Raw genomic sequence first — 14,543 nt, forward strand, 5'->3', positions numbered from 1 at the left:
CCTAACAAATGTCTTGAAATAAAACATCTGAACAATGCCTTAAAGTGTGGTAGGCATAGTATAAGCTGAATAATTGACTATTTCCCCCTCGGGTGTGTATCATTTTCTAATAATTTAACGGCCTTTCTTCAATTGTTCCTTTCATTAAACACTTCTTCTTGAAAGAGGGGCAAGAACCTTTCTTTTACACCAGCATTCCGTGTTGGTAATTCTATGCCAGTAGGAAAAACCATACATCTCAAAGCCAAAGACAAGATTAGATATGGATTCCAAGAGGCCACGTGCTGGAACAGGAAGTCTGGGTTCACTAGCAAAGAATGAGTGGTGGTTCACACAGGGGGCCAAATTTAGGAAATGGAGGCAGGCTTCTCCATCAGAACACACGAGCTGGTTTGTTTCAGACAAGTTCTTCTAACAAGAACGTGACTGAATAGTCATCAGGGACCTAGTTTATGTAGAATTTTTTTAATGTTCTTTTGCAAAGAAACATTATATCCACAGACGTGGAGAGGGTAGGATGCTGACCTTGACAATTCGACAGATGAGCACATCGTAGCGCTGGTGATTGATGCGATGTTTCAACATCACTTTATTAACCATAGGAATGAAGATCTGGTACTGTGAAAGAAATATGCAGAAAAAAAAAAAATTTTGTACTAATACTAATATTCATGTCAACACAGCAAAAAACTATTATGCTATTAAACATACTAATTTATTTAAAAAGTTCAATATTAATATAAATATTAACAAATGAAATTAAAACAATTACAAAGCCTTCAAGTATTTCTCAATTAAGTTAATACTGCTTCATGTTTTTAAATAATTATTCAAGACAAGTTTACAGCCAGTAAAAAAAACTAAAAACAAAGAAAAAAAGAAGTACCACATGTGTACTGAATCAAGTCATTGTACTCAGTACTAGCATTGTAGAAATATTTGTATTGTTACTTCTTTTTATTTTAGCATCAACTTGGTAGCAGTACTTCTCACATGAAGAGGAGGAAAAGCATACTGGATTTATTTAGACTAAAAAGCTTTTGAGTATTGGGAGTGCACATGTGTATACATGTGACTAAACCCCATCAACTAGGAAGTACACAAATAAAGTGTTGTTCCTCTAACACAGGAAACTGAGGATTGTGGCCAGCAGTGATCAAAGGAATCAGAACTTGTGTCTGGTGCTCATGGTGGCCACATGTTGACTGGTAATTTTAAAAGGATTTTAAGAGGAATGGTTAAAGCAATGACCTCATCCCTCTCTCTGATTGAAAACGTCTTTGTGCATTAGCGAGACACTAGGGAATAATTAGAAGGCTACTTCAGAAGATCAGTTAATGACATATAACTATGAGAATTATGGTAATTTAATAGTTTATTTCCGAACGATGAGGACAGCATTACAGATCCACTCCCTAGACTTGAACTAGGCTTTAAGATTGTACCTTTTTGCCAAGCTGAAAGACTAGTGAGGACAGCGTGTCCATGGAGGTGCTCCGCAGCTCTGGAGTAACGTCGAGTGCGCGCACAATGGGGTGAATAATTCTGGAAGCATAATCCGTGAAGTCTAAAGACTCAGTCAGGCGATCTAAAGTCTCCAAGGCAACCCTAAACACCAAAAATAAAACAACCAAACGTTCATTGAAACATTTATTGGCATTTTGTCACATTTTGTTAATAAATTGTAAAATAACAAGTAATAGACTGATATATCGGCCAGTATTTAGACATTTTAAAAATATTGGTAGCAGAAACCATATTGTCTTGGCTGATTTACAGAAGTGAACATTCCACCAAACGTTGGTTTCAAAATTTACCAACAATCTTGTTCAGAAATTTTTATAAAAAAATAAAAATAAAATAATAATAATAATAATAATAAAGTCAAATGACAAAAATAAGTGTTTAACCCTCTTCACGTATTGGTCAAAAATGACCGAAATTATTTTTTTATTTCAATGAAAATAATGTTCTATATTTTTGTCCGATAATGTTTTTTATTTATATGTTTATGGTACTAAATTATATTTATAATCCATTTATTCACTTTCTAAGCATAGACCTGAAAATTAAATTTCCAACTTAAACTGTCATAAATCTTGAATGCTTTACAGTACAGACTTAAGTTTGATCTCTTTTCAAAGACGACACTTGGCAGATGAACTTAACAAAAGTTACAGAATTTTGTTTATTGTTATGAAAAATTGTTATCAAAAATAGTATTTTAAATTTTTATATGAAATATACAGGTCCTTCTCAAAAAATTTGCATATTGTGATAAAGTTCATTATTTTCTATAATGTAATGATAAAAATTTAACTTTCATATATTTTAGATTCATTGCACACCAACTGAAATATTTCAGGTCTTTTATTGTTTTAATACTGATGATTTTGGCATACAGCTCATGAAAACCCAAAATTCCTGTCTCAAAAAATTAGCATATCATGAAAAGGGTCTCTAAACGAGCTATTAACCTAATCATCTGAATCAACTAATTAACTCTAAACACCTGCAAAAGATTCCTGAGGCTTTTAAAAACTCCCAGCCTGTTTCATTACTCAAAACCGCAATCATGGGTAAGACTGCCGACCTGACTGCTGTCCAGAAGGCCATCATTGACACCCTCAAGCAAGAGGGTAAGACAGAAAGAAATTTCTGAACAAATAGGCTGTTCCCAGAGTGCTGTATCAAGGCACCTCAGTGGGAAGTCTGTGGGAAGGAAAAAGTGTGGCAAAAAACGCTGCACAACGAGAAGAGGTGACCGGACCCTGAGGAAGATTGTGGAGAAGGACCGATTCCAGACCTTGGGGGACCTGCGGAAGCAGTGGACTGAGTCTGGAGTAGAAACATCCAGAGCCACCGTGCACAGGCGTGTGCAGGAAATGGGCTACAGGTGCCGCATTCCCCAGGTCAAGCCACTTTTGAACCAGAAACAGCGGCAGAAGCGCCTGACCTGGGCTACAGAGAAGCAGCACTGGACTGTTGCTCAGTTTTGCATGTCATTCGGAAATCAAGGTGCCAGAGTCTGGAGGAAGACTGGGGAGAAGGAAATGCCAAAATGCCTGAAGTCCAGTGTCAAGTACCCACAGTCAGTGATGGTCTGGGGTGCCATGTCAGCTGCTGGTGTTGGTGCACTGTGTTTTAACAAGGGCAGGGTCAATGCAGCTAGCTATCAGGAGATTTTGGAGCACTTCATGCTTCCATCTGCTGAAAAGCTTTATGGAGATGAAGATTTCATTTTTCAGCACGACCTGGCACCTGCTCACAGTGCCAAAACCACTGGTAAATGATTTACTGACCATGGTATTACTGTGCTCAATTGGCCTGCCAGCTCTCCTGACCTGAACCCCATAGAGAATCTGTGGGATATTGTGAAGAGAAAGTTGAGAGACGCAAGACCCAACACTCTGGATGAGCTTAAGGCCGCTATCGAAGCATCCTGGGCCTCCATAACACCTCAGCAGTGCCACAGGCTGATTGCCTCCATGCCACGCCGCATTGAAGTCATTTCTGCAAAAGGATTCCCGACCAAGTATTGACTATTGAGTGCATAACTGAACATAATTATTTGAAGGTTGACTTTTTTTTTTTTTGTATTAAAAACACTTCTTTTATTGGTCGGATAAAATATGCAAATTTTTTGAGACAGGAATTTTGGGTTTTCATGAGCTGTACGCCAAAATCATCAGTATTAAAACAATAAAAGACCTGAAATATTTCAGTTGGTGTGCAATGAATCTAAAATATATGAAAGTTTAATTTTTATCATTACATTATGGAAAATAATGAACTTTATTACAATATGCTAATTTTTTGAGAAGGACCTGTATATTTTCAAAAACATGTTTTACTCTAAAACTGTGAGAAAATCAAATCAAACAAGTTGTGTTAAAAATTAGAGCCTGATATCTAAAAAAAAAAAGAGCTTTCAGTAAGATTTTGTTTGGCCACAGTACCAAAAGTTTTCACTAAATGAAATTTGTCTCCCATTCATTTCTAATGTGGTCAAAAAATTGACCGCGAGGAGCATAAGTGTGACTATTTTTTTCAGGACCAATTAACCTGTTTGAATCATGTCCACGATTGTTTTTGTGTTCACATAGCAAGTGCCAATACCTTTACCAAGTTTCGTACAATTCCGATGAAGAAGAAAAAGGGAGGGGGGGGGGGAAAGGACAGAAGAGCACCATTGCAGCAAATGTGCACATATTTGCTTTTTTAAATTATATTACATATAATTTCATTTGGCCACCCTGCTCTGTATATTGCCATTGGCATCCGAATAGCTTTTAAAAAAATATTTGTATCAGTAAAGGAGACACGATCTAGTTAATTGTTTGAGGTTTTAAAACCGAGTTTCCAAATATAAAAATATAGAAAGCCCTACCAACACACCCGCACTGTGGTGCAGCCAACAAAATCAAGCACATTAATAAAATAAGATCCGTCTACCTTTCTCTTCAAAATTCTTTCTTAAACTCAGCCCATTACTTATTCAGTAAAACAATACAGATTCTGTAAAAAAAAAAAAAGTCTGTAAAAAAAACGCTTCACTGAGAGTAATAGCAGAGGAAAAGCTGGCCAAAGCCACTTTGTTAATGTGATCCTGTATTCATAGACTGGGGTTACCCGATTCACATTCGTCCTTACCACTGCTGCCAAAACACTCGCACTACCTCAAATGACCTATGCCCACATTTAAGTCAACATGAAATCAAAATTAAACACATTTACTTTAATATATGTTCTTGATCTCATTGTTTATCAGTGTACATCAGGGATGGGCAACGTCGGTCCTGGAGGGCCACTGTCCTACAGAGTTTAGCTCCAACCCTGAAAAAAATCACCTGCCTGCAACTTTCTAGTAATTCTGAAGACCTTGATTGGCTTGTTCAGGTGTGTTTGATTAGGGTTGAAGCTAAACTCTGTAGGACAGTGGCCCTCCAGGACCAAAGTTGCCCATCCCTGGTGTACATTATAATATTTTTTTTTAATCCCTAAAAAAAATGTCATTTTTTTCCCCACTAATGTACACAGAGCAAAATAACTACTTAGGCATTTCTTAATTATTATTTAATTAACTATTTAATTCAGGTGTGGCTCCAATCTGGTAAGCTTCTTTTTTTTTTTCATCACACCAATTCCCTAATAATTAAAATCAAGCCTAGTCGCCCTACATTTTTGAATTTAATATATTCTGTTTTACTTGCAAACATTTCATATCACAGTAATAACATGGGTTGCAAATAGTGGTTCATGTTGACCTGAAGTTGAGACTTTAGATAGTATAGCAAATTAAGTAAAACAAACACAACAGTTTTCCACATTTCAAACCAACTACTGTAGCAACACACAATTTATGTTTACTTTCACTACTTCACTGGTTTGAATAACACTTGTTTGAAAAGAAAAGTGATTTCTTATGGAGCTTGACCAGAGCAGAAGATTTTCATACTGACTTGCGGGCCTGCAGGGGGACATCGGGGGCATCGAACAGTTTAACTACAGGAGGCAGCAGAAGGTGGAGGTAGTCGTCCAGGTTAGCTCCAAACAGCTGGATGGCCATGAGCAGCTAGGACACAGAAGGAAGAAAACTGCCTGAAAACTGTGAAACTGGTGGTGCATCAAGAAAAACAGTACATCTCTGGAAAAAAACGGTTAAATACATCAGAGCTGCATATAGCACTTGGCACACAGTAAGCCATGATATAGAAATCCATTATGTATATCCGCTCATGAATTTGTTTTAAAAATTATTGAAAAAATAATCACAATTATTAAGAGTCATCTACATCGCAATGAACACATTAAAGCATTTGTTTTAACCCTATAGCAAACCACTAATCACAAATTTCTTTATCTTATCCACAAATGAGGAACACAAGAAAGCGAACAAGTGCTAATAGGAAAACTTAACAGCATTAGAAACAGTGACTACAGTGAGTAAGGGTTTAGTGGAAGGTCAGTTCTCCGTCACACAACTTCTAACAAGCTTACCTCATTTTGTGACTGGACGCTACAAACCAGTACTTAAAAACAGACTTAATTTACAAAAAAAAATTATTATAATTGTTCCATATTAATATGAAATGTGACTTGAGGATACTTTTCCAGAGAAATGGCTATAAAGGGGCCATCTTTAGAATAAACCCTTTTTTTTAAAATCAAAATATTGTCCCTCACAAGGTCAAAATCTTGCCAGCGCAGCTCACATGACTGATTGAGCTTTTGTTTTCTTATTCGGCCCATAACAACTGGTAGGCAGTTTAAGAGCTCCTTTAGGGTGACCTCACTGCTCCCAGTGATGCAGACGGTAGTTATGGGCTCTACAGGCGCGCAGAGAGAAGACTCATGTGGATATAGGAATTACTGAATTACTTGAGTGGGATTTGTGGGTTTGGCCTGGAGCAACACACATCTGTCAGGAGCTGAAGACTGCCGGAGAACATGTCTAATGATGAAGGAGCTCTGGGAAGCTCTGATATTCATTGACTTTTTAAAATGTGAAGGGGGATTATATGCATGTATGAATGTATGTACGCATGCATGTATCTATTTATTTATTTATATTACATGTCTGGAATACATGAGTCTGAAGCATTGTCTGCATAATCATTTTAGTATAAAATGATTATCTAGTACTGTACATCTGCTAGTCACATCACACTTCATCTATAATCGAATTCATCTGTGATGGTGGTCAACCAATGTACAGTTTCTGGTGGAGATACTGAAATCTTGACATTCCAATCTCTTTGAGCCGATATAAATATACTATTTAATTATAGAGAGTAAATAACACATGCTGCAATGATATTTATATTTATTTTAAATAACATTTACTCAATTAGAAATAAATCATTTGTAAATGAAACAATATAAAAATGTAATTTCAACTTCTTTAGACAGCAACTTCTTGATCTTGTAATTGTATTTTTTTTTTAAATATATAAATAAAAGAACCGTTAAAAACATGAATTTCAAAAAGTAGATTGTAATCTCATTTTCTGGAGAGAAAAAAATAAAACTAATTTTACAAACAGTACACAGTGAATGATTATGATGACAAAGGCAAATTGGATATAGAGCAACATAGTTTGAAATCAAGATTTTAAAGTTTTGCCAGAACTCTCCTGACCCCACTGAATTCACACAGATGGACTGTCACGCAGAGTACACATACTTTTGTACAATATGCACACTTCAGAGAATCTAACAGCTGGATTAGCAGAAGTTTGCAATGTTCATTGAGTAAAAATATTTATTAGATATTTCAAGACTTCTTTACATGAAATAAATGCTAATGTACAGAATGACGATGGTATATGAGAAAGATATTATAAATAACAGAAAGACAAACACTATTATACATTTATATATATTTAAATATACCGTTTAGTCTGTGGATATTCACTAGTCTGTGAATACAAAAATGATGCCTCCTAAACTGTTCTGAAATACAGGTTATCAGATTACCTAAATACAGACAGAGGGGAAGGTTTGCTGGTCGTCAGAGGACCGCAAGGTTTAGATCACAAGGTTTAGATGAGATCATCCGACACCCGAAGGTGAACTCAGCACATATTGAAATAATGTGAAACAGGTGGCACAGACAGCAGACGTAGAGTGCTTACACACATTAAATTACCATAAAATACCATAAAATATCCATATTGACTTTTTAGGTAAATCCATAAATGTGTTTAGACAAGCAGCAGCATTCCATCTTTTTACTGTTAAAATACCATTTCACACATCAGAACTAAAATACCAGTAAACTCTGTTATATCAATCAACAGAAATGATCTTTAAACGCTGCACTGTTTTCTTCATCTGCCTGGGTGAGGAGAAGTGCTTTAGTTTTACTCTCGGTCTAATCTGGCAACACTGTTTGACTTCTTATGGACAGGCATAGGGGGCTCACAGAACAAATTTCTGCTTTTAAAAATGAGACACTAAAATAGTTTGAATATGTAAATTGCCAAGACAAAACACGTCCAAATGATAAACTTACACTCTATGATGGTTAAACTTAGCAGTTAATCCGCGAATCACATGCGTGCCGAACGGTAAGGCCTGATCCGTATGGATCACAGATCAACTGCGATCCGTTGCACCCCTAGTAGATGCTCAGTGTGATAAACTCCCGACTCCCAAGACCATATAACTGCATGACGTAAATTACGTGAAATGCACGTCATCAGATTTTAATAGTCTGAAGGACAATATGCAACCTGAGACGTTCTAGTGGAGTCTTAACTCCTAGAGGCGAAGAATGTGACCGAAGCGGGGGCACGGCGTCACATCTCCTAAATTGATTTCCTGACATTTTACAGACTAACTCCTATTCTTAGTCCAAACACACACACTTAACAATCATATTCTTAAACACACGCTGAACAGACATGTGGCTCCTGAAGACAAAGAAGCTGATGACGTGCATTTCAGGCATCTATTTATGGCTTCAGTGACGCGCTGTGCCATGTCATCACGCCATACGCTCACAATTGACTTGCCGCGTGTATACACTTGCTTCAGACACTGGTTCACACAGAAGTGTTCCCATAGTGTCAATGCATGAAGCAGTGGCAAAGTTCCTATTCGAAAAGGAACACTGATTTTGAAAAGAAAATAGAAAGTCACCTCTGAAACTGTGACTACGCAAGAAGTGTGCACCACTTTGCTATATGACAAAACTCAATTGCTCCCATGGAATTTAAACCCTGATTTAAGAAAATTGTGCATAAATATGCATGATATTGATGGAAAACAGAACAGAACTTCACATAATGTTAATATAAAATATGTAAAAAAAAAAAAAAAAAAAAAAACATGTAGGCTTATATGCAGTTGTAACAATACTATGTGTATCAATCTAGAACATTTTTGATGCATTGGTAAATCAATTATTCCCCAAACCTAGTAAGAAGCATTGCTACTTTAACACTCATATCAGTGTATGCATTTACCTTAATGGTGACGCTACGTCCAGGGCTGTTGTCGTGCATGAAGACTCGCAGCATATGTGGGATGAGTTGTGGCAGGTAGAGTTTGAATTCTCCACCTAGAGCCACCACTATCTGCTCAATCAGCAAAATAATGGTGTTCTGCATGGGATTGTTTGGAGTCCAGTATTCCTGTAGAAGAGAAAACACCATATCCCAGTGTTCCCTACATGAGTTTGTTTTTGCAGTGGGGGCCAACATCTCCCCCAAGTTGTATGTTATGTTATGAAATATATTTTGTTTTTTTAATAATAAAATACTATTTACACAAACAAATAAAACTCCAGAACTGTATAACTCAGTCTAGACAGTATTCACACCACTGATTCTTGGTTAATTGCATTTTGCAAGTCGATTTAGCTGTCCAACTAATCTAGTTCATGATTCAGACTGCTTTGATTCTGCCTCCAATCAGTTAAACCGGTTAATTAAAAAAAGAATCAAGTGATAAATTCGCAAAACATTGAGCTATATGTTCCTTTTAGCATTCTTGTAATAAAGCAACTTAATAGAAATTTGTGTTGTCAGTATATTACCGCATATATTAATATTGTTTTTTCGCAGCACAGTTTTTCTCTCTCATTACACACAGTTAAAAAATTCACAAACAAATTAAAATAAATAAACGAATAACTAGCAAATTAATAAATAAATATTTTTTGTACTGTGGCATTGCAAGTTCAACAGTGAAAAAAATGTGGAATTGGGAGTTGTGATTATGCGAGTGGAAAGAGTGAATGAGGTACTTCATAAAGCTCCCAATATTCTCTACTTGTTGAGTACTAAAGACAGCCACAAAAGGACAAAGTGTCAAAGACTCTAGGGGCCTATTGACACTTGTCACTTAATGTGTTTTTACTAATAAGTTAAAACAGCTAAAATGGTTTCATTTACACTTTTCCACATAAATGTCTCCACAAAAAGAATACAAATCCGATCTTAAATTCACACGATATATGCAAATTCAAGAGTTCACGTTACTGAACGCAACAGATTGGTGACATAAGCACTGGTGAGAGAATATAGTGCTCAACACTTTTAAAGGGATCATGAATTGAGAAATTTTCTCTGATCTTTTGACATTTAAGAGGTCATTGTACTATTAAAAATATCCTGTAGGTTACAGAACTCTAAACTGTCTTGTTAGTCCAAACACAGCTTTTAAGGAAACCTAGCTCAGAAAACGACTTGCTTCTGATTTTGTCACATTATTACATCATAGTGCAACGAAAGACTGCCTCTGCAGAAGAAGATCAATGCCTACTTCTACATCATTTCCTCTTTAGCCCCGCCCACCGATTTGCGCATGTCATGTGCACTTTGTTGGCAAATTTTTCAACTATGTAACTATTTTTTTAAATCAGAAGTTTCCAAAACAATTCCACCTGTAATGGTAGGGAATAGGGATGTTGAAAATGATTTTAATATGCAAAACTATTACCCAATCACAGCAGTAGGCGTTTACTTCCAAGTCTTGAATGCGCACACCTATCAAAACGGAGTGTTCGAAAGAGTGGCTCAAAAACAGGATAGAAAATAGCTTGTTTCTTCTAAATTAGAATGTGTTTTGATGTAAAAATCTTGCAGTAGCTCAGTCATTTCTGGCTACCGGGAGACAATAATACGCTCTAAAATGTGTCCCTGTTAAACTCTTCTGTTCACTGTATCATATTTCATACAGCACATATTTTCCTGTAATAACGTTATACAAAAATCACGTAACAGTTTTTACTTTACATGTCCAATTTAGTTTTAATCCAACTGACACGTGTGCTGAGTGAGCAATCAGCAATCAAGCGTATCCAACAGAAGTTCTCTCTCTCTCTCTCTCTCTCTCTCTCTCTCTCTCTCTCTCTCTCTCTCTCTCTCTCTCTCTCTCTCTCTCTCTCTCTCTCTCTCTCTCTCTCTCTCTCTCTCTCTCTCTCTCTCTCTCTCTCTCTCTCTCTCTCTCTCTCTCTCTCTCTCTCTCTCTCTCTCTCTCTCTCTCTCTCTCTCATCTCGGTTTGTTCAGTTGTCTGTGTTTCTTTGTCTGGACACAACACTGTACTCTGCACATACTGTGTGGTATCGGTTTTTGGTATTGGAGCATTTTAATGAGTACGAGTACAAGTACATGAGCGCAGTATTGGGCCCGATATCGATACCGGTACTGAACAGTGCATCCCTAATTAAGTGCACAATTTTGAGGCCTAAAATTTTGTTTCAGTGGGAAAATGTGTGAATGAATCTCTCACCCGGATTAGTGTGAAGATATCATCCATGTACGGCCGGATATGGATCTTGACAAAGCACACAACCATCCCCATCTGCTGGAAAAGGAACTGAAAAAAAAAAAAATCTGATTAAAATTAGAGAAAGACACACAGAGAAATAGACGACGGAATAGGTACAACCAAAACTTGATTGCTAAAGAAATTCCAAAATCAGAAGTAGGCTACTCAACATGAGGTTAATTTGATGTCAAAATGTTAAATGCAATTTAATTTCCTCACATAATGAAGCATCAACTATATATTTTATAAAATAAAATGAAATATTTTGTGTATATTTCATTATCAATCCAGTATAATCCTGTCATAATTAAATGTACATTTCAATGTCTGGTAACAATTTACAATAAGGTCTCATATGTTAAGAAAGCTGTTTATGTTAATGTTAAGCATCATTAATTAATGTATTAACTAAGATGAACTAAAAATGAGCAATACATTTGTTGTAGTATTTATTCTTTTTTAAAATCTTTGTTAGTAAATAAAATACAGCTGTTCATCGTTTGTTCATGTTCATTCAACTTTTGATTTTAATAAAGTATTAGTAAATGTTGAAATTAACATAAACTAAGATTAATAAATGCTGTAGAAGTATTGTTAATTCTTAATTCAGGTAAACTAAAGTAGTTAACTAATGTTAACTAATGAAACCTTATTTTAAAGTGTTACCCAACATCCAAATGATAAATCAATTATTTAAACCATCTCAAACAATAATATCAAATGCTCAAACCGACATTTCAAATCGCAAATCAAATGCTCAAAATAACAAAGCAAATGATAAATAAAATTAAAACGAGATATTCCCCTGAGACGTCAATCAAGGGCTATGGGGGGAGCTCGTCAACATGACTAGCCAGTGCAATGGATTTTTAAAGTTATTTATTTGCCCTGTCCCAATTTGGTAAGACCAACTCACAATATTCCCGCACAGACCATCGAGGCATACCTAAAGAATCCTGTCAATGCTGCAGAAAACGAAAAGTTGTTCTCTATGAAGATCGAGTTGCTGGCTACTTAAATCTAGTTACTTATTCCATTTAGCCTATGCTCGCCATCTATGTCACATGAAACTAACTGTATGGACCTTATAACAAGTCCATTGGGGCTAGACACAAAGCTAATCTGATGGTTAAACAAAATCCACAGTGATTTTTTTCAGTACCAATTTTTTAAAGACTCTACAACGTCATGTATTGCATGAAATTAACGACCCTCCATGCTTTTGGGATAGGCAGCCGAGGTAAATTCGGGGACAGCCTAAGTTCATGAATCACAATGATTCATTAAATGGCAAAAGTGCCAGAAGCGGGACAAAACAGAGCTGCTCGTTTGAACCGCGAGCCACATGGAACATTTATCAGCTCGGCTCAAAACATACGGCAGTGTGAGCTTTGAGTCGGTCAGTGACCACTAAACAGAGCTGTGAGATCCAGTGAGAAGTGCTCGAGATCGGTACAGATTTCTCCCACACACCCCACAAATCAAATTGTATTCTATTATTAATGTACACGTTAAATTTATTAAAGGTAAAGGAGTAAGGGAATAAGTAAAAGTAAGGGAATATAACTGCAGTATATTTTGGTTACTAAGCTATAGCTTTTGTGCATTTGTATTCATAACAAAATACCAAAGCAACAAAAAGTTACTATTTTACCATGGTTGTGAGGTGCAATGCATGGTTATAACTGTGGTTAACATGATCCGAACACTATGGAAGACCAAATGTTCTGCTATAAAAATGAGTAAAAAACAGATGCTACTGTTTTCGTTAATGAACATACATTTTCATTTGCATCTCAACTCAAGCTACTGCCACTCCACTCAAACTACTGTCAGAGACAAAACATGTTATATTAATTTGTGAAACATTCACTCTTTGGCAAGTGTTTGTCATGTTCTGATAATAAAACCTGGTTTCTACAACTTTCACTCAGGAGCAAAAATGTGCCTTTAAACTTGAAAGAAATAAAGAGTTAACATTTATCATGATAATTATCTATGGTGATAAAAAATGGTGATAATTAGCCTTAATTTGGCCATAAGCTCCACCCATAGCCCTTGACTGACACTCCTTAAGGTGCATCTCATTTGAATTTGATTCGTCTTTGGTGATTTCAATTTAAGCATTGACTCTTTTGAGAACTAAATTATAGTTTAATTGTGACAGGTTTATACTGAATTGATAGTGAAAATAAAATATCAAACACAAACAAGATTGTAAAGTTTGACCAGAAAAACTTTGATGATGGCTTGACAAAGCTTTGTCTAAAAGTTTTAAATTGTTTTAAAAGCTTTAAGTTTAAAAGAAAAAAAACATCAGATCCTAAGAACCCACATTATAAAACATTAGAACCCCATTAGACATTAGAAATTTCTAAGAGTCTTCTGTTTGTTGGAAAGTTAGCATGTTTCTAGCATGTTGTTAAGCATTGCTAGGATGCTTTAGGGTTTTACTAGATTGTTTTTAACATGTTAAGCAGTTTGCTGGTTTTTCAGTATTTAGCTAAGCATTGCTATGTTCATTGAAGTTGTTAAAGTGGGAATGAAACGGAATTTGCGATAGTCTTGTCTATACTATTGTGATGTATATCCGAGTATAATGCCTTCTTAAACTATAAAAATAGGCGGGAGTAGATTTTGTCCACAGGAATTTATTGGATCATTGGATTGTTGTTGTTTGCTATTGCCACATTCTCATTTGAGTGGCAGGTTTTCCAGCCCTCATGTTGGTAAACACGAGAAGAGAAAGGATGTCTTTGCAAGAGGGAGGGGAAGTTATTTTGATTAAAGATTACAGGGACATGAATTTTAAACAAATACTGATGTGCACGGATAAATCATTTATAATAAATACTGCACTATTTATAAAAAATAAGAATTGTCCATTTTGATTGCTAGCATGTTTTAACATGTTGCTGTAAGTTCACATGTAGCATTTTGCAAAGTGTTGTTCCCATGTTCTTGCATGAAGCTAGCACATTACAAGAATGTATTAGTATGTTTAGATAGATAGATAGATTAATTCATTATTTATGGTTTATGGTTTTTGATTTGTTTATTATGGTTAAGACTATTTAAATGTTTTATATAGGTTTATGTTTTATATGTTTTATATAGGGTCTATCTTAGTATTGTAATTGTTATTTATTCTGTATTTACGCTGCTGGACCTGGGAAACGAATTTCGTTCCTTCATGTTTGAATGACAATAAAGAGAACTGAACTGAATTTACGCATTGTCAGCAGATCACTCGCAGAACTTT

The 14,543-nt window shown here is 35.8% G+C and overlaps 1 protein-coding gene across 1 annotated transcript in view; it reads right to left on the reverse strand.

Annotated features, from left to right (window-relative positions):
* The window catches only part of mtor (mechanistic target of rapamycin kinase), a 191,538-nt gene that overhangs the window by 130,831 nt on the left and 46,164 nt on the right, over positions 1–14,543 (reverse strand). The window contains exons 20-24 of the mRNA XM_056246740.1: positions 11,243–11,329; positions 8,973–9,140; positions 5,463–5,575; positions 1,446–1,608; positions 526–618 (exon numbers count right to left, since the gene is read on the reverse strand). Coding sequence (XP_056102715.1) covers positions 526–618; positions 1,446–1,608; positions 5,463–5,575; positions 8,973–9,140; positions 11,243–11,329 — 624 coding nt within the window. The remainder of the gene's footprint in view (positions 1–525; positions 619–1,445; positions 1,609–5,462; positions 5,576–8,972; positions 9,141–11,242; positions 11,330–14,543) is intronic.

Source organism: Rhinichthys klamathensis, unplaced genomic scaffold (genome assembly GCF_029890125.1).
Source record: "Rhinichthys klamathensis goyatoka isolate OS25496 unplaced genomic scaffold, OSU_Roscu_1.1 h1tg000040l_1, whole genome shotgun sequence".
NCBI classification, from domain to species: domain Eukaryota; kingdom Metazoa; phylum Chordata; class Actinopteri; order Cypriniformes; family Leuciscidae; genus Rhinichthys; species Rhinichthys klamathensis.